Genomic DNA, 21614 nt, shown 5'->3' with positions numbered 1-21614 from the left:
CTTCCCATTTATGGCACATGGCCGAATGTTATCCCTGCTTGATAAAGGTGATTTCTTATATAATAGGGAAATTCTCAAAAACTCACCATGAGTTTTCAGCATTTTTCTTACTCACCACAACTTTTCAAAATGTCTAAAACTCATCATGTCACTAACTTGATGTTAAAGAGACTAACAGCCGTTAATATATTACCATTTTAACCTTCATAAAAAAATATAAAATATATACATATATTTTAATATTTAGATAAGAAAAAAAGGAAAAAGTTCAAAAAATATTTTCAAATATAAAATACAGAAAAACACAGAAATTGTAAATTATTAACAAAAAATACAGGAAATTTTATAGATTGTAGAAAATAGAAAAATGTAAAAAAACAGAAATTATAAAAAACATTAGAAATTATAACAAAACACTAAAATGTAAAAAAAGAAAATTAAAAAATGAAGAGACCCTTTTCCTCTAACTTGCCATTCACTGGTGATTTGGTCATAAAAATTGTTATTTGTGCTGACATGGACACCTCTGTTTAGAAACATTAACGGTGCACTAACGGAAGGTAAGTTTTGGAAAATAAAAACTTACTGACTTGATGAGTTTTAGATGTTTTGAAAAGTTGTGGTGAGTTTAAGGGAAATGCTGAAAACTCATGGTGAGTTTTAGACAATTCCCATATATAATAAGAATGTACGTTGCAGGCTGACGTTGGATGATTCTCAGCATGGACTGAGAACATCAAACTATGGTTGTTGAATATAAATTGTTTATTATTCATTGCTTTTGGTATTATTTTGATGAATTTGGATGTTACAGGTTGTATTCCCAAGCTTTGGTGAGAGATACATTCCCACGGTTCTTTTTCATTCCATCCTAGAGGAAGTTCAGAAAATGTGACAAATAACGAGTTAAATTTGCCCGTCATTGATTCTTTATACCACCACCATGAAGAGCGACTTGGCAATGATTGATGCAAGGGGGTTTGGAAGTGGTTGTGTTTGCCATTTGTTCACCAGCCCTTCTTGATTGTACGTGAATCAATCTCCCAATTTTGTCTTTGCAGTTTCTCGTAATACAGCCAGGGGAGTTGCGTTATCTGTGAACGCTTTTGGACAGTAGTTGTGTTTATGTGTCTGTTTTTCTGCCCCTGGAATCCTTCGTTAGTAGTTAGGACTTAAGGAGAGGTGGCTTTTCTGTATGTTGTTTTGATTCTAATAATTTTTTTTTTAATTTAATTGATAAAAATGATTTTCAGATTAGGCCCAAAAGTAAAAAATGCTGAGGTTGTAAATGTTTTGGCTGTATGTCCTTGTTGGTTAAATGTAGCTATTTGTAAATCAGTTTCCAACTCATTTTCCAAATTTGTAATTTTATGAGAGCATGTTTGGCAATTTGTTACACGTAGACCTGCGCTACATGTTTAAGCTTATTCTGTTATTACCAATTACGAGTGAACACGCCAGTGTTTTATACACATGGGAGGGTTCCTTTCACTAGATGAATGAGGAATCTTATGCGTGTTACATTAATTTGGAGCTCAAAAGTGTCAGATTATCTTTAGCACAAGACTCCTTGTACTCATGTGTGATCTCTGTTCTGAAGTTGAGAAGATTAGAATGAGAAGGAAAAAGGATTAGGGTTCGGTCAAGGGAACTTAAGAAGAAAGAATGTTTTCTGACCAGTTCAGGGAGTGGAGGAGCCTTAAACCGACCCCCCTGAACCGGTTTCGAAAAAAATAAAAAAGTAAAAAACAGTATCAATATTACCTGATATGCCCGTATCGAGCATATCGATATTTTGAACCTTGTGCCTAGGTTAATTCGATAGGGATATGCATAGGATCAATAAGGTGGGATCGGTTACCAACCTGTGTAAACTATAACCACCACTTCCTCTACGATCTTGCTACATGTTTCATGCAAGGCATTTCTATAGATCTTGCAATCTTGTATGCTGTTTTTGTCCTTCGTAATACTTTGTATTTGTAGCCTATCCTTTGCTTGTGTCTTGTGGTAGGAGCCCACGACTTATATATAAGGAGAATGACCGTAGTTCTCTTTCAATGTGTGATACTGTGATCGTGGTTTACCTATGTTAAACCGCGATGGTTTAACTGCAATTATTCGCAGATGTATGGTTGCAATATAAAAGTCCATCTCCTTATAAAGAGAGGACAAACTTTTTCATACATCTCTCTCCGACTTCTTGAGGAAATATTTTTTCTTTTTCTCAAATCTCCCGTCTTCTTGAGGGGATACTTTTCTCTGCTGATTTTTGATGATATAGATAGAATGTATCATTTTTTAATCATGCACCAAAACCTCTCCCTTTTGGCAGTAGTAAAAGGGAAAGTGGAGCAAGGGAAATAAGCCAATATAAATAGGGTTACATTGTCTAGACTCTTGATCAATTAATTTATGCTCAAAAACGAAGAAAATTTGAGTTTAACATATTAGGGTTACATTGTTCCTCAATGATTTAGTTTTAAGTGTTTTAACCAATAAATAAAATCGTCTAGGGCGTTGACTAAGAACACAATAATTTTTTGTAGCGATGCCAAATAGCTTCTCTACTACACACTGTTCTTCTTTGAAAAGCTTGAAATTCTTGCCTTTCCTCCACCTCCTTCCCATGCTTTTTACAAGAACTACTACGGTAGCGAAGAGAGGGATCATTTGTTGTTGCATAGTGTGGAACTCTAGGATCTTAGATTGGATATTACTAATGGTCTAAGCAGCCTGGTGTTCATTTTTATGAAGGGCATCTATCCGAGCTTCAATTACTTTCAACTTAGAATCTACTACTTATGGGCAGCCATTCGGTTGTCTAGACTTATGACCCTTTGTTGTACATAAGTGACAACACTAGAGATGTCTAGATAATCGGTAAGAGTGCTTATCTGTAGAGAGGCAACAATGTTAAAGGAGGATAGAATATTTGTGGGAAAGGAATCTCCCATGTTTATATGCGAGGGGTAGAATAACATATAGTCCCCACTAATGTCATTGAAGTCCTTATATTGGTTGTCCTATTCTTCTACATGTGTGGGATTATCATGTTCCTCATTTACCATAGGATTCTTCTCTTTACTTTCAAGGAGCTGCTGTTCTCTCATTGCTTTTACTATGTTTTCCACTATAAGACACCATAATTTAAGTGATTTCATAGCTGCACAAATCCAAGCTTCTTAGAAAAGTTCAGCTGAAAACTGGTTATGGGATCAGCAGCTGACATCAGTTATGCCATTTTCAGTTAGAAGCGATTTGGTTGTATTTCGAGTAAACCACCACTTTGGGAGCTGAAATTTTTGGTCTCCGTATCAAGTATGCTCAATTTAATTTTGAAAACTAAAAAATTTTGAAATTTGGATATAAACCCAAGTTGGTTTGGCCAACATATTGATGTTTTTCAATCCGTTCAACAGCGGCATCAGAGCATTAGGTTTAGTTCTAGAACTACACTCGAACAAAATTTGATTCCTAGATCAAATTGGCCAAAACTACTCTAGTCGATTTAACCTAAATGTTGAAACCCCTTCTATGAAGAGACATATAGAATAATGTTGTGTAGTAAATGACAATTGGAGCCTTCCCTAAACTTCTTGACAACAAGAAGCTTAAAGGCCTAAATTATGCTGACTAAAACATAACCTCAACATTGTACTCACACTTAAAAATGGACATGGTTGTCACTCAGGCTGCTTTAGAAGCACTTAGGAATCAAGCTTTTAAGGAATGATGCAGGGAGTATAATGATTTGCAAGATGAGAACTCTCTTGCCAAATGTTATATTCTTGCTTTACTAGATAATTCCATCCAAAAACAATATGAGAATGTCTTAATATGTAAGGAGATATTGGAAGGAATTAAATTTATGTATGAAGAGTATAATCGTTCTATTAGACAAAAGGTCCTTAAAATGTTGATGACTACTTGCATGATTAAGAGACAACACATGCATGAGCATGTCATGAAGATGATAGGCTGCATCAATGAATTGGAAGCTCTTGGTAGCACCTTGGAAGATGACACTAAGATTAATGCCATTCTTAACTCTCTTCCATTCTTTAATCAATTTATGTTGAACTTCAACATGAATAAGATTAATGCCTCCATAAACTTTTGAACTCAAATATCTTTATTGCTCTTCTCCAAACTGAGTAGATGTTTGACCCAATGAGCTTGTTCATGGGAAGCAATTGAAGGGAAGGGAGATCCATCATATGGATGGCCGAACCATGCAAGGTGGCTGGGCAAAATTTCAAAAATAATTTTTTCTCCCTTTTGGGAATTCTATTCCCTAATTTAGAAAAACCACATTTTTCAAGGTTCGTTCTTGAAACAAACCAAACCAAATCTGTAACTAAGATTAAGGGAGGGATATACCTAGTACGGAATCCACACAAGTAGCTCCTAACATAGGTGTTCACACCCAAAGAGGGTACCAAATCCCATCTCCACTGAATATAACACAGCAGGTTGAGGCAGGATCAGCAAAGAGATTTTTCAACAAGAATCATGCAGGGATGTGAATGTAACTACAAGATTGTTTCTTCCAACAAGAAACAATATCAAGATCCAATCTTGATCACTCCAAGAATTGGAGATCGAACAGGGTAGGGCGGCAAGAGCAGAGGGAGAAAATAAAATGTAGAAAAAAAGAATTATTTCTCTAGAATTCACCCCATAATTCATATCCTTTCAAGATCAGCTTCCTAATCAACTTAGGAAAGGGTTCTTTGATCCAAATCTTTATTTGGATCTGGACTCATAAGTGGATAAGACTTATCTTATCCTCTTGTTGATCCCTATCCAAATATAAACCCAAATTCTCCCCTTTTAATTAATCTCATTAAACTTAGTTCAAATTGGGCTTTAGGCCCATTAAGCTTTTAGGCTCACTTCCTTTTAATTGATGGATAGCTTGCCTCTCTTTATTGGGACCCAAACATTGATTTCCATAAAAGCCACATGAGTTCAATGTTAGATAATTTTGTATGCCCTTAGCTTCAATTAGAATTGATGTATTTTATGAGTTTATTGTAAATGAATAAAAGTGCATATTTGATTCATGTTCCCTTGGTATGTTTCTATGTAATACCCTTAAACTGGACACTTATTGAGACTCGTGTTAGTTTAGAATGTTCACAGCCAGTGGGTCGGTTTGGGGAGACCTATCCTGACAAAGCTGACACTGTGGTGCCACCAAGTTGGTTGGGGTGGCTTATCTCAGCTACCGGGGTGAGACCCTAGGCACATACAGTGTGGTATTAATTGAATCTTTGAACTGGACCAGATTTCCAGTATTGCCCTGGACCTTGGAGATTGATGGGCAAAACTAGAAAGTTACACCCGACCCCTAAACTCGATTATGATACTGCACTAGGTGTCAGATCGAGCTGTCTTTGATGTACCAATCAGTGAGATCCTTAGCGGGGGTCAAAACCTGGGTATGTTGGGACAATCCGAGAATTCATTTGAGTGGGTGATCATAGTGACAGGATTAGCCCCTTTGTCGGACAAAGGTAATGATCGGGGATGCACTCTCACTGTTGGAAACCAAGACTGCCGGCAGCCAATTTCAACCGTTGAAATTTGTTTTTGTGAAGTATATTTTATATGAGATATAAAAGTATATATATTATGGTTTCTAAAATGTTTGCAAAAAGGTTTTAATTCCCGGGATCCATATAAGTGGAGAGTGCAACACTGTTCCTTGCAGTCGAGGGAGAGGTCCTCTCTTGTCGGGTAGTGTATGATCATTATGGGCTGAGAGTTTAAGTGTAAGACCATTGAGGATAATACCTGATGGGCTATTCTTGCATTTGCCCACAGTCCCTGGGTGTTACAAGGTGGCTTGGCCCAGGGACCACTTAGGGTAAGTGTTGGGCCCATAGACCCCATTTGATGGGTTTCAGGGGGTGCACTGTCTTTAACAGTGTATTCGACTAGGCCTTGTAACAAAGGCTGGGCCGAACCCATGTGGCTGATGTGTAGATCAATGCTTGGGTCCCACGCCTTAGAAGGAAGCCCAATTGGGCAGCAGTTAAGAAGGTTAAGTGAGCACATAAGCTTAATGGGCCTAAAGCCCATATCGAACTGGGCTATTTATTTAGTAAATTAAAGGGGCAAATTCTGAGATAGATTAGCAGATAGGATAGGGTCTTAACCCTATCCACTCAGAGAGTCTAGATCTGAATGTGATTCAGATTTATAAACCTCCTAATGGGATTAGGATAAAGCTAATCTAATCTGCAAATAAGATAAGGTTTAACCTTATCTCTAGAAGAGAAGGCTGATCCAAATATGATTTGGATAAGCATCTCCTAATGGGATTAGGAGCTGATCTTTTCAAGGTAACAAAAGAAGGAGGGGGCGGCAGCCTTGAGAGAGACTAAGAAACACATTAGATCCTCTTTAGTGCTGAAATCAAGAAGAGAGAATTTTGCACCCTGCGAATACTCTCTTGCCGCCTCCCTGCTCTAGCCGCCCTGTTTGCCAGTTCGATCTCCAGCTGTGGAAGAAGTCAAGATTGGATCTTCACATCAGTTCTTTGAGAAAGGATTGAAAAGGGAAGCTGTGCTCACGTTCCATCCTGCTGTTTCTTGTGAAGGACAGAGTTCTTGGGGAAGAACACTGCTGATTCTGCTCCATCCTGCACTGTGCCATTTTCAGTGGGAGCAGTCTTTGGATCCTTCCTTGGGCGTGAACTCCTTCGTTGGGAGATATTACTTCTCCGTATCAGGTATTATTCTCTCCCATTCCTTTTGATTCAGATCTGGTTCAGTTTAAGGTTCAAGATTGATCATTGAAAATATGATTTTCTAAATAGGGAATGTGATTCCCAGTTGAAGGGAGAGAAAAATTTTTGAAATTCGCCCCTTATTCCGCAATCTTTGGGCGTCCATGGGATGGATCTCTCAACCCTTCATTCAACCTAGCCTTTGTAACAAGGCCTGGCCAAATTCACTACCGAACCCTATAGGAAGTTTGGGCAAAGTTTCAAAAAAATTCTTTCTCCCATCTGAGAATCGCATTCCCTATTTAAGAAAATTACATTTTCAAGGATCATTCTTAAAACAAAACTGGACAAGATCTAAAACCAATAGGAAGTGAGGGATATACCCGATATGAAGTAGTAGAAACTCTCAATGAAGGTGTTCGCGCCCAAGGAGAAGACCAAAACCCGCTTCCAATAAAGATGACACAGTGTGCGATGAAGCAGGATTAGTAGGATGGCTCTTCAGCAAGAACCGGGATTCTTTAGCAAGAATCAAAGAGGGGATGGTGAGCACGACTTCAGTTTACTTATTCAACCAAGAAACAATGTCAATAACCTTTCTTTGATTAATTCCACTTGATCAAACTGGGTATGGATGAAAAAAATGAGAGAATTTTGTAGATTGGTGTGTATGAAACTAAGGAATTTGCCCCCTATTTATAGTCTTCTTTGGATCAGCCTCCTAATCTAATTAGGAAAGAGTTTCTTGATCCAAATTTGATATTTGGATCTGAACTCTTAAATGGATAAGACTTATCTTATCCTTTCAGCTAATCCTAATTAGATTATAAATTAGATCTTGCCTCTTTTCAATTAACTAACTTAAACCTAGTTCGAATTGGGCTTTAAGCCCATTAAGCTTATGTGCTCACTTACTCCTTAACTTGCTGCCTAGTTGGCTATCTTTGTTTGGCATGGGACCCTTACATTGATCTATACATTAGCCACATGGGTTCAACCCAGCCTTTGTTACAAAGCCTGGCTGAATTCACTGTGGGAATAGTGAACCCCTGAGTCCATCACCATGGGCTCTTAATGGACCCAACATTTACACCAAATGGTTCTTGGATCCAGCCACCTTATGAAAACCCAAGAACGGTGGGCAGATGCAAGATTAGCCCACCAGGTATTACCCTCAATAGTCTTACACTTTATCTCTTAGCCCATAATGATCAAACACTACCCGACAAGAGACGACCTCTCCCTCGGCTGCAAGGTACAATGCTGCACTCTCTACTCACATGGATCCCAAGAATTAAAACATTTTGCAAAAATTTTGAAACTATAATATATACATGTATATCTCTATATCAATATATTTTGCAAAAAACAAATTTCAACATTTGAAATCAACTACTCATAGTTTAGGTTATCCATTAGAAAGAGTGCATTCCCCAATCATTCACTTTGTCCGACAAAGGGGCTGATCCTGTCACTATGATCACCTACTCAGGTGAATTCTTAGACTGTCCCAACATACCCAGGTTTTGACCCCCTCTAAAGATCTCACTGATTGGCATACCATAACATTCTAGTTTTGCCCATCTATCTCCAAGGTCCAAGGCAATACTGGAATTTTGTCCAGTTTAGGGTTTCAAGAAAACCCACACTGCATGTACCTCAGGTCTCACCCTAGCAACTGAGACAAGCTACCCCAACCAATTTAGTGGCACATCAGTCTTACCCTTGGCAGGATAAATATTCCTAGATTTATCCAACGACTATAGAGATTCTAAACTAACATGAGTCTCACAAGTGTCCAGTTTAAGGGTATTACATAGAAACATACTACAATGATATGAATCAATTATGTACTTTATTCAATTGCAATAAATGTCAAAAAATACATCAATTTGATTGGAGCTAAAGGCATAACTATCTAACAACTCCCACTTGCACGTAGGTGCAATCGGGTACAAACTGGAGTCCTATACTTTTCACGTGTTTCTCAAACACTTTCTGTGTACGTGTCTTAGTCAATGGGTCTGCTACATTCTCTGTTGACCCTACTTTTTGAATCAAGACATCCCCTCTACCAACTATCTCCCATAGTACATGGTACTTCCTCTCGATGTGCTTCGACTTCAAATGGGCTCGTATCTCCTTAGCCTAAGCTATAGTTCCATTGTTGTCACTCAATAGTGGAATGGGTGATGTGCTGGATGGAACTACTCCTAATTCCTGAATGAAGTTCTTCATCCAGACGACTTCTTTAGCAGCTTCGTATTCAATTTTGGTTGTATAATCTGCGGTGGAACCTTGTTTGCTGCTTTTCCAGTGAACTACATAGGTCCCCATCATAAAGATGTACCTAGATGTAGACTTTCTATCATCTGGATCTAATTGATAATAAGCATCAGTATACCCTTGGATCTGTAGTGAACTACCATCGAATACCAAACAAAACTCTTTTGTCCTTCGAAGGTAATTTAGTATGTTCTTCACAACTATCTAGTGTTCCTATACTGGGTTAGACTATATATACTTACCACACTCATTGCGTGAGCAATTATCAGGATGAGTGCACAGCATGGCATACATTATGCTCCCTACGGCTGAGGCATAGGGAATCTCCTTCATACCCTCAATCTCCTCGGGAGTCTTGAGAAACATACCCTTAGAGAGAGTGACTCCGTGCCTGAAAGGAATATTTTCTTTCTTAGAGTTCTCTATACTGCATCTCTTGACAATTTTGTCAATGTAAGTAGATTGTGATAATCCTATTATCTTCTTCGATCTATCTCTATAGAGTTGAAGTCCCAAGATATAGGTGGCTTCTCCAAGATCTTTCATGGAGAATTGCTGTGAAAGCCACATTTTCACCATAGTTAACATTCTTACATCATTCCCAATGAGTAGAATATCATCTACATACAGAACCAAGAACGTAGCCTTAACCCCACTGGTTTTTCTGTAAACATAGAGTTCATTCGTATTTTGCTCAAAGTCAAACTGTTTGACAGTAAAGTCAAACCAGATGTTCCAATACCTAGAAGCCTACTTTAGTCCATATATGGATCGGTTAAGTTTGCATAGCATGTGTTTCAGACATACAACAATAAATCCTTATAATTGCTACATGTAGATATCTTCAATAAGATCTCCATTCAAGAACACGGTTTTGACATCCATTTGCCAAATCTTGTAGTTATGGTATGTTGCTACAGATAGCAAGATCTTAATAGACTTCAGCATAGCCACCGGTGAAAAGGTCTCCTCATAGTCGATTCCCACTTTCTGAGTGTATACCCTTTTGCCACAAGACAAACTTTATAGGTCTTAATGCTACCATCTGGGTGAAGGGTTGAGAGATCCATCCCATGGACGCCCAAAGATTGCGGAATAAGGGGCGAAATTCAAAAATTTTTCTCTCCCTTCAACTGGGAATCACATTCCCTATTGAGAAAATCATATTTTCAAGGATCAATCTTGAACCTTAAACTGAACTAGATCTGAACCAAAAAGAATGGGAGAGAATAATACCGGATACAGAGAAGTAATATCTCCCAACGAAGGTGTTCACGCCCAAGGAAGGATCCAAAGACTGCTCCCACTGAAGATGGCGCAGTGCAGGATGGAGCAAAATCAGCAGTGTTCTTCTCCAAGAACTCTGTCCTTCACAAGAATCAGTAGAATGGAACGTGAGCATAGCTTCCTTTTCAATCCTTTCTCAAAGAACTGATGTCAAGATCCAATATTGACTTCTCCCACAACTGGAGACCGAACTGGCAAACAGGGCGGCAAGAACAGGGAGGCGGTAAGAGAGTATTCGTAGGGTGCAGAATTCTCTCTTCTTGATTTCAGCACTAAAGAGGATCTGATGTGTTTCTTAGTCTCTCTCAAGGCTGCCGCCCCCTCCTTCTTTTTGTTAACTTAAAAAGATCAGCTCCTAATCCCATTAGGAGGTGCTTATCCAAATCATATTTGGATCAGCCTTCTCTTCTTGTGATAAGGATAAACCCTTATCTTATCTGCATATTAGATTAACTTTATCCTAATCCCATTAGGAGGTTTCTAGATCTGAATCACATTCAGATCTGGACTCTCTGAGTGGATAGGGTTAAGACCCTATCCTATCTGCAAATCTATCTCAGAATTCGCCCCTTTAATTAACTAAATAAATAGCCCAGTTCGAAATGGGCTTTAGGCCCATTAAGCTTATGTGCTCACTTAACCTTCCTAACTACTGCCCAGTTGGGCTTCCTTGTATGGAATGGGACCCAAGCATTGATCTACACATCAGCCTGATGGGTTCGGCCCAGCCTTTGTTACAAGGCCTGGTCGAATACACTGTTAAAGACAGTGCACCCCCTGAAACCCATCAAATGGGCTCTATGGGCCCAACACTTACCCTAAGTGGTCCCTGGGCCAAGCCACCTTGTAACACCTAGGGACTGTGTGCAGATGCAAGATTAGCCCATCAGGTATTATCCTCAATGGTCTTACACTTAACCTCTCAGCCCATAATGATCATACACTACCTGACAAGAGAGGACCTCTCCCTCGGCTGCAAGGAACAGTGTTGCACTCTCCACTTATATGGATCCCGGGAATTAAAACCTTTTGCAAACATTTTAGAAACAATAATATATATACTTTTATATCTCATATAAAATATACTTTGCAAAACACTCAACGGTTGAAATCAGCTGCCGGCAGTCTTGGTTTCCAACAGTGAGAGTGCATCCCCGATCATTACCTTTGCCTAACAAAGGGGCTGATGCTGTCACTATGATCACCCACTCAGATGAATTCTCGGATTGTCCCAACATACCCAGGTTTTGACCCCCGCTAAGGATCTCACTAATTGGTACATCAAAGACAGCCCGATCTGACACCTAGTGCAGTATCATAATCGAGTCTAGGGGTCGGGTGTAACTTTACAGTTTTGCCCATCAATCTCCAAGGTCCAGGGCAATACTGGAAATCTGGTCCAGTTCAAAGATTCAATTAATCCCACACTGTATGTGCCTAGGGTCTCACCCCGATAGCTGAGACAAGCTACCCCAACCGACTTGGTGGCACCGTAGTGTCAGCCTTGTCAGGATAGGTCTCTCCAGACCGACCCACTGGCTGTGAACATTCTAAACTAACACAAGTCTCAATAAGTGTCTAGTTTAGGGGTATTACACAGAAACATACCAAGGGAAATGAATCAAATATGTACTTTTATTCATTTACAATAAACTCATAAAGTACATCAATTTTGATTGAAGCTAAGGGCATACAAAACTGTTTAACACTGGGCCCTTCTTCCTCTTGTAAATCCACTTACAACCAATTGCTTTCACCCCCGAGGATGGGTACAAGAGTCCATACCATGATGGTCTCCATCGAGTCCATCTCGGCTTTCATTGCATCTACCCACTTCAGGGAATCTATGTCCACCATAGCTTCTGAAGGGATGAGAGATCCATCCCATGGACGCCCAAAAATTGCGGAATAAGGGGTGAATTTCAAATTTTTTTTTTCTCTCCCTTCAACTGGGAATCACATTCCCTATTTAGAAAATCATATTTTCAAGGATCATTTTTGAACCTTAAACTGAACCAGATCTGAACGAAAAGAAATAGGAGAGAATTATATCGGATATTGAGAAGTAATATCTCCCAACGAAGGTGTTCATGCCCAAGGAAGGATCCAAAGACTGCACCCACAGAAGATGGCGCAGTGCAGGATGGAGCAGAATTAGTAGTGTTCTTCCCCATGAACTCTGTCCTTCGCAATAATCAGTAGAATGGTACGTGAGCACAGCTTCCTTTCAATCCTTTCTCAAAGAACTGATGTCAAGATCCAATCTTGACTTCTCCCACAACTGGAGATCGAATTGGAAAACAGAGCGGCAGGAACAGGGAGGCAGCAAGTGAGTATTCGCAGGGTGCAGAATTCTCTCTTCTTGATTTCAGCACTAAAGAGGATCTGAGTGTATGAGAAGTGACCGGACCATATCCAATAAGGTCCTATTCCTCCTCTCTGAAACACCGTTAAGTTGTGGTGTAGCAGGAGGAGCTAATTGTGATACTATCCAATTGTCCTTTAAGTAGTCCCTGAATTTGTCAGAGAGATACTCGCCACCTTGATCTGATCGAAGGGCCTTAATTTCTCTCCCTAACTGTTTCTCGACCTCTTGTCTAAACTCTTTGAACTTTTCAAAGGATTCAGACTTATGTCTCATTAGGTACACGTAACCGTATCGTGAAAAATCATCTGGGAAGGTGATGAAATACACGTGTTGATTTCGTGTCCTAACACTCAGGGGACCACATACATCAGTATGTATCAGGTCAAGTGTGCCTGTACATCTTTCAGGCTTACCGTTAAATGGCCGTTTCGTCAACTTGCCTTGTAGGCAAGGCTCACTAGTGGGAAGATCTTCTATAGTTAGAAAATCCAAAGGACCATCCTTTACCAACCTTGTGATTTGATCAACACCGATGTGGCCAAGTCGGTAATGCCACATACACTCAGGATTAACTGTATCACGGGCTCTCTTCTTGGGGATTTCAGCCGACGTAATTTCGGTTATGTTTGTTTCTAGAGAAGGATGTAGAACATAGAGACCGTTCTCCAGTTCCCCGTATGTGATGAATCTGTTGTTTCTTTTAATAGTAATCGTATTAGTAAAGAAGAAAGAATAACCATCTATACACAGTTTTGAGACAGAAATCAAATTTCTCCTTAAATTTTGTACATAAAGACAGTATTTCACTACTATTGTTCCTTCTCTAAAAATTAACTCCATGGTTCCTATGGCCGCGGCTGCAACAGTTGCAGTAGTCCCCAAGTAGAGTGTGACTTCTCCTTTACTCAGCCTTCTGCTTACCTTAAACCACTGCAGTGAGTTACACGCATGAGTTGAAGCCCCGGAGTCAATACACCAGGACGCAGAAGCTACCAACAAATTGGTTTCTATAACACAAGTTTCGAAGTTACCTTTCTTGGATTCCAAGTAGGCAGGACAGTTCCTTTTCCAGTGGCCGGTCTTCTTGCAGAAGTGACAGGCATCCGATGCTTTGTCTTTTTTCTGCTTCTTGCTCTTAGTGGCTTTCTTCTGAGGCTTCTTTGCCTTCCTCTTTCTCTTGCCTATCTTGCCAGCTTCAACAAGCAATGCTACAGGCTTATCCTTTCTAATCATTTCTTCAGCTCTTTGCAACTTATCGCTGAGCTCTTGTAAGCTGACATTCAACTTGTTCATGTTATAGTTCATGATGAACAGATTAAAGGAAGGAGGCAAAGATTTAAGGATAGCATCTTTTTGGTTTGCAAGGTCCAACCCGGATCCAAGAGCCTCCAGTTCGTTGATGTATCCCATCATCCGAAGACAATGGTCGTGAACTTGTTGACCCTTGGACATTTGTGCGGTCATGAACTGTTTCAAGACCTTTTGTCGAGTAGAACGGTTCTGCTCTTCATACATTGTCCTGAGACTATCCAATATGTCTTTGGCAAGTTTGATCTGATCGAACTGCCTCTGTTTCGGGTTGTCCAAGGAGGCAATGATGTAACACCGGGCAAGGGAGTTTTTCTCCTCCCATTCTTGATAGTCTCTCCTTCGGGACTCAGAAGCCCTATCACCCGGACGCTCTGGGGCAGGATTCTTTGCCACATTGTCCAGCTTTTCAAATGCTAGGACCAGCATAAGGTTCCTGTACCAGTCAACATAGTTTGGGCACTTCAACTTGTTGTCATCAAGCAGTTTTGCAAAAGATCCGTTTGCCATTTTCTGATAAAAGAGCAAACATCAGTCCACAACCTAAGTTGATTCATGTTCATTTCATAGATATGGATTTTAATCTATGATCCATTTCCATTTATTTGTCTCTAAGATTTCGCTCCTTTCTCAGTGACGGAGACTACGGGTTGTCTCTAGAAATGTGGGAAATCACATAGGGTGCGTGGAGCCAACTGTTTAAGCTGCATAACCCCACCACCTTTCTATGAAGGATCATATCCACTCATCATATGAGTTTTCCCTTTGGCCTCTGTCAGACAAGGTTCAGAGCCGTTTTCAGGTAAACCTTTCTTTTCAGTGAGTGCTTACCCATCATATTTGTGAATGCCAAGGTACCGTGAGAGAGTTCCCATTTTCTGGTGAAGCCCCTCCCACATCGGTCTATGACGCCCCTATCCTATCTACAAATCCATCTCAGAATTCGCCCCTTTGATTAACTAAATAAATAGCCCAGTTCGAAATGGGCTTTAGGCCCATTAAGCTTATGTGCTCTGTTAACCTTCCTAACTGCTGCCCAGTTGGACTTCCTCTTATGGCTTGGGACCCAAGCATTGATCTACACATCAGCCACATGGGTTCGGCCCAGCCTTTGTTACAAGGCCTGGTCGAATACACTGTTAAAGACAGTGCACCCCCTGAAACCCATCGAATGGGCTCTATGGGCCCAACACTTACCCTAAGTGGTCCCTGGGCCAAGCCACCTTGTAACACCCAGGGACTGTGGACAGATGCAAGATTAGCCCATCAGGTATTATTCTCAATGGTCTTACACTTAACCTCTCAGCCCATAATGATCATACACTGCCCGACAAGAGAGGACCTCTCCCTCGACTGCAAGGAAGAGTGTTGCACTCTCTCATGTATGGATCCCGGGAATTAAAACCTTTTGCAAATCATTTCGAAACCATATTTTATATACTTTTATATCTCATATAAAATATATTTTGCAAAGGGGCTGATCCTATCACTATGATCACCCACTCAGATGAATTCTATGACTGTGCCAACATACCCAGGTTTTGACCCCCGCTAAGGATCTCACTGATTGGTACATCAAAGACAGCCTAATCTGACACCTAGTGCAATACCATAATCGAGTCTCGGGGTCGGGTTTAATTTTTCAGTTTTGCCCATCAATCTCCAAGGACCAGGGCAATATTGGAAATCTAGTCCAGTTCAAAGATTCAATTAATCCTACACTGTATGTGCCTAGGGTCTCACCCCGGTAGCTGAGACAAGCCACCCCAACCAACTTGGTGGCACCACAGTGTCAGCCTTGTTAGGATAGGTCTCCCCAGACCGACCCACTAGCTGTGAACATTCTAAACTAACATGAGTCTCATTAACTGTGGTGTAGCGGGAGGGGCTAATTGTGATACTATCCCATTTGAAGGGATAGGAAATCCATCACATGGATGCCTAAAATTGTGGAATAAAGAGGGCGAATTTCAATAATTTTTCTCTCTTCAATTGGGAATCGAATTCCCTATTTAGAAAATCATATTTTCAATGATCATTCTTGAACCATAAACTGAATCAGATCTGAACCAAAAGGAGTAGGAAGATATAATACCTGATACAGAGAAACAATATCTCTTAATGGAGGTGTTCACACCCAAGGAAGAATCCAAAATCTGCTCCCACTGAAGATGGCGCAGTGCAAGGTGGAGCAGAATTAGTAGTGTTCTTCCAAAAGAACTTGATCCTTCTCAAGAATCACCTGGACGGCTTGTGAATACAACTCCTACCAATCTTTTCTCCAAAAGATTGGAATCAAGATCCAATCATGATTTCTCCCAGGGAATGAAGATCGAACTGCTGTAGGCGGTAGTTGCAGGAAGGCGGCGGCAAGAGAGTATTTGCAGGGTGCAGAATTCTCTCTTCTGTCATTTCAACTCTGAAGACAAGACTATTGCTTGTGGTTGTCTGCTGTGTTGTGTCTAAAGGCTGCTGCCCCCTCTTCCTTTTATAGACTTAAAGGGATCAGCTCCTAATCCCATTAGGAGTTGCTAACCCAAATCATATTTGGATTAGAAGTCCCTTGAAGATAAGGGATAATCCTTATCTTATCTGCAGATTAGATCAGCCAGCTCCTAATCTAATTAGGAAGTTTCCAAATCTAAATCTCATTTAGATCTTGGACTCTTTGAGTGGATAGGGTGTGGGCCAAATCCTATCAGCTAATCTTATCTCAGAATTCGCCCCTTAAAGACTAATCAAATTAACCCAGTTAAAAATGGGCTTAAGGCCCATTTAGGGTTATGTATTCATTTAGCCTTCCAAACGGCTGCCCAGTTGGGCTTCCTTGTATGGCGTGGGACCCAAACATTGATCTACACATCAGCCACATGGGTTCAGCCCAGCCTTTGTTACAAGGCCTAGCCGAATACACTGTTATAGACAGTGCACCCCCTGAAACCCATCAGATGGGCTCTATGGGCCCAACACTTACCCTAAGTGGTCCCTGGGCCAAAGCCACCTTGTAACACCCAGGGACTGTGGACAGATGCAAGATTAGCCCATCAGGTATTATCCTCAATGGTCTTACACTTAACCTCTCAGCCCATAATGATCATACACTGCCCGACAAGAGAGGACCTCTCCCTCGACTGTAAGGAAGAGTGTTGCACTCTCTCATGTATGGATCCCGGGAATTAAAACCTTTTGCAAATCATTTCGAAACCATATTTTATATACTTTTATATCTCATATAAAATATATTTTGCAAAGGGGCTGATCCTATCACTATGATCACCCACTCAGATGAATTCTATGACTGTGCCAACATACCCAGGTTTTGACCCCCGCTAAGGATCTCACTGATTGGTACATCAAAGACAGCCTAATCTGACACCTAGTGCAATACCATAATCGAGTCTCGGGGTCGGGTTTAATTTTTCAGTTTTGCCCATCAATCTCCAAGGACCAGGGCAATATTGGAAATCTAGTCCAGTTCAAAGATTCAATTATTCCTACACTGTATGTGCCTAGGGTCTCACCCCGGTAGCTGAGACAAGCCACCCCAACCAACTTGGTGGCACCACAGTGTCAGCCTTGTTAGGATAGGTCTCCCCAGACCGACCCACTAGCTGTGAACATTCTAAACTAACATGAGTCTCATTAAGTGTCTAGTTTAAGGGTTTTACATAGAAGTATACCAAGGGAACATGAATCAAATATGCACTTTTATTCATTTACAATAAATTCAAAAAGTACATCATTTTGATTGAAGCTAAGGGCATACAAAACTGTCTAACAGCTCCCGCTTGCACTTACGTCCAATCAGGTACTAGCCGGAGTTCTATACTTTCCACGTGTTTCTCAAACTCTTTCTGTGATAGTGGATTTGTCAATGGGTCTGCTACATTTTCCGCTGATGCTACCTTCTTAATCAGGATATCCCCTCTTCCAACAATCTCCCTTAGTACATGGTACTTCCTCTCGATGTGCTTCGATTTCGAGTGGGCTCGTGGCTCTTAGCCTGAGCAATAGTTCCATTGTTGTCACACAGCTTCTTTGGCAGCCTCACTTGCGGCAATGTACTTGGCTTCGGTCGTGGAGTCTGTAGTGGACCCCTGTTTGCTGCTTTTCCAGCAAACAGCACACGGTCCTATCATGAAAACATATCCACATGTAGACTTTTTATCATCTGGATCTGACTAGAAATTGGCATCTGTATACCCTTAGATGTGTAGTGAATTACCATTGAATACTAGACAAAACTCTTTTGTCATTCAAAGGTACTTAAGTATGTTTTCCACAGTAGTCCAGTACTCCTGCCTTAGGTTGGCCTAAAATCTGCTTACTACACTCACTGCCTGAGCAATTTCAGGACGAGTGCATAGCATGGCATACATGATGCTCCCCACGGTAGAGGCATAGGAAATGTCTTTCATTCCATCAATCTCCTCAGATGTCTTGGGAGACATCTTCTTGGAGAGAGTGACTCCGTGCTTGAAAGGAACATTTCCTTTCTTGGAGTTTTCCATGCTGTATCTTTTGACTATTTTGTCAATGTAAGCAGATTGGGATAATCCTATTATCTGCTTCGATCTATCTCTATAGAGTCGAAGACCTAGTGTACAGGAGACTTCTCCAAGATCTTTCAAGGAGAATTGCTGTGAAAGCCATACTTTCACCGTAGTCAACATTCCTACATAATTCCCAATGAGTAGAATGTCATCTACATACAGAACCAAGAAGGTAACCTTATCTCCACTGTACTTCCTATAAACACAGGGTTCATCCAGATTCTGCTCGAAGTCAAACGATTTGTTAGCAGAGTCAAAATGGATGTTCCAACTTCTAAAAGCATGCTTCAGTCCATAAATGGATCTATTGAGTTTACATACCATGGTTTCTTGATCCACAGCTATGAAGCCTTGCGGCTGCTGCATATACATGTCTTAAGTAAGATCTCCATTCAGGAATGCAGTTTTGACATCCATTTGCCAAATCTCATAATCATGGTATGTTGCTACAGCTAGCAGGATCCTAATGGATTTAAGCAAGGCCACAGGCGAAAAGGTTTCCTCATAATCGATGCCCTCTTTCTGAGTGTACCCTTTCCCCACCAGACGAGTTTTGAAGGTCTCAACCCTACCATCGGGGCCCTTCTTCCTCTTGTAAATCCATTTACAACCGATTGCTTTTACCCCGGAGGGTGGATCTACTAGAGTCCAGACTCCATTGGTCTCCATTTTGTCCATCTCTACTCTCATGGCCTCCACCCACTTCTGGGAATCTATGTCCAACATAGATTCCGCGTAAGTCATGGGATCCTCCTCACTAGTCAAGGTTGTTAGATAGTCTTGTATTCCCTTAGCTTCAATCGGATTTGATGTACATTTGTTATTTAGTGGAAATAAATTAAAGTGCTTGTTTGATTCATGTTGTTTGGTATAATTCTATGTAAGACCCTAAAATTGGACACTTATAGAAACTTGTGTTAGTTTTAAATGTTCACAACCATTGGATAAGTCTGGGGAGATTTATCCTGCCAAGGCTGATACTGGTGTGCCACCAAGTGTTGGGATGGCTTGTTTCGGCCATCAGGATAAGACCCAAGGCACATGCAGTATGGGATTGCTTGAACCCTTGAACCAGACCAAATTTCCAATATTGCCCTAGACCTTGGAGACAGATGGGCAAAACTGAAAAGTTACACCTGACCCCTAGACTTGATTATGACACATCACTAGGTGTTGGATCGGGCTGTCTTTGATGTGTCAATCAGTGATATCCTTAGTGGGGGTCAAAACCTGGACATGTTGGGGCAGTCTGAGAATTCATTTGAGTGAGTGGTCATAGTGACAAGATCAGCCCCTTTGTCGGACAATGGTAATGATCAGTAATGCACTCTCTCTGATGGAAACCAAACTGCCGGCAGTTGATTTCAATTGTTAGAATTTTGTTTTGCAAAATAAGATATATATATATATATATATGTACGGTTTTAAAAGATTTGCAAAAGGATTTAATTCCCGGGATCCATGTGAGTAGAGAGTGTAGCACTGTTCCTTGCTGCTGAGAGAGAGGTCTTCTCTTGTCGGGCAGTGCTTGATCCTTAAGGGCTGAGAGGTTAAGTGTAAGACCATTTAGAATATTACCTGATGGGCTAATCTTGCACCTGCCCACAGTCCCTGGGTTTTTATAAGATGGCTTGGCCTAGGGACCACTTAATGTAAGTGTTGGGCCCATAGGGTCCATGTGATGGGCAAGGGGCACTGAGTCTTTCAGTGAATTCGGCTGGGCCTTGTAATAAACGCTGGGCCGAACCCATGTGGCTGGTGTGTAGATCAATGCTTGGGTACCACGCCATACAAAGAAGCCCAACTGGGCATCTGGTTGGACACTAGTTAAACACTGAACACTTAATGGGCCAAAATCCCATTTCGAACTGGGCTGATATGATCACCAGTTCATAGGGCGAATCTGAGATTAGTGTTAGTAAAAGGATTGGGTCTTTGACCTTATCCACTCTAAGAGCCCAAATTCAAATTAGATTTGAATTTGATAAACTCCTGATAAGATCAGGAGTTAACTAACTTAATTTGCAGATAGGATTAAGATTAACCTCTATCCAAATACTGATTTGGATTGGGATAACTCCCAAAATATTGGGAGGTTTCTTAATCAAGAAGAAAGAGGAGAAAACCCTAGCAGAAATATCTGATTTCGAAATAGGGGGTTTGAGGAAGCAAGAAACACATCCTACAATCTGAGATTTGATCTCACACAAACTCCAGAGAGAAGAGACAATTCTGCCCTCTTCTTCCCTGGACTTCTCCTCCTTCAGCCACCGCCACTACCTGTTGGAAGATTGGATCTTTGCTGCAATAGGAAGTGAAGAAAGCAGTTCTTGACAATAGTCTTGCAAGAAAGACACTAGCATTCAGTGTTCAAGGTTTCTAGAGGGTTCTTGTGAAGAATTCAGTGTGTAGGACGCACCCTTCTGGTTTCGTTCCATCCACAACTGTGTCATCTTCAGTAGGAGCGGATCTTTGTCACTTCTTTGGGCGTGAACACCAACTTTGGGAGATATTATTTCTTCAGATCAGGTATAATCCTTCCTGTTTCCTTTTGGTTCAGATCTAGTTTGTTTATGGTTCAAGTAGGATCCTTGAATAATGTATTCTAAATTTAGGGAATATGATTCCCAATTGGAAGAAGGTAGGAATTTTTTTTTGAAATTCGCCCCCATTCCGCACTTTTCTTGGCATCCATTAGATGGATCCTACCATTATTTTAGTGGTATCAGAGCCACAGGTTCGAATCTTGAACCAAAAGAAAATCAGATCTGACCCTGCGCAGATGAACAGAAAATGTTCTGCCAAGATCTGCGCATATTGCTTTCCTTTTTTTTTTTTCAAGAAATGGTTTCTTGTTAAGGGCGTTTGATCTGAAATTAATTTTGTTAAATCCAACAGTTTATTTAGAATTGTTCTTTATTTATTTTTGATTTAGTGGACTGTTCGAACCTGGAGATCGTAGTGCAGATTTGGCGCAGATAGTCTGCGCACCCTTTTTTCTTCCTTTTATTATTATTCAGTCTATAAATAATTTTTTTTATTTTTGTAGACTGAATGTATAGGATTTGATCAA

The 21614-nt window shown here is 40.6% G+C and overlaps 1 protein-coding gene across 1 annotated transcript in view; it reads left to right on the top strand.

Moving 5' to 3' along the window:
* The window catches only part of LOC148852770 (S-sulfo-L-cysteine synthase (O-acetyl-L-serine-dependent), chloroplastic-like), a 100513-nt gene extending 99115 nt beyond the window's left edge, over positions 1–1398 (top strand). The window contains exon 10 of the mRNA XM_088942477.1: positions 815–1398. Coding sequence (XP_088798603.1) covers positions 815–895 — 81 coding nt within the window. The 3' untranslated portion in view covers positions 896–1398. The remainder of the gene's footprint in view (positions 1–814) is intronic.
* The last annotated feature ends 20216 nt before the right edge of the window (positions 1399–21614 follow it).

This window comes from Nelumbo lutea, chromosome 5 (assembly GCF_056320005.1).
Source record: "Nelumbo lutea isolate HS-2025 chromosome 5, American lotus-T2T, whole genome shotgun sequence".
In the NCBI taxonomy this organism is placed as follows: Eukaryota; Viridiplantae; Streptophyta; class Magnoliopsida; order Proteales; family Nelumbonaceae; genus Nelumbo; species Nelumbo lutea.
The sequence above is the reverse complement of the archived record's forward strand: the minus strand, read 5'-3'. Positions and strand labels throughout refer to the sequence as shown.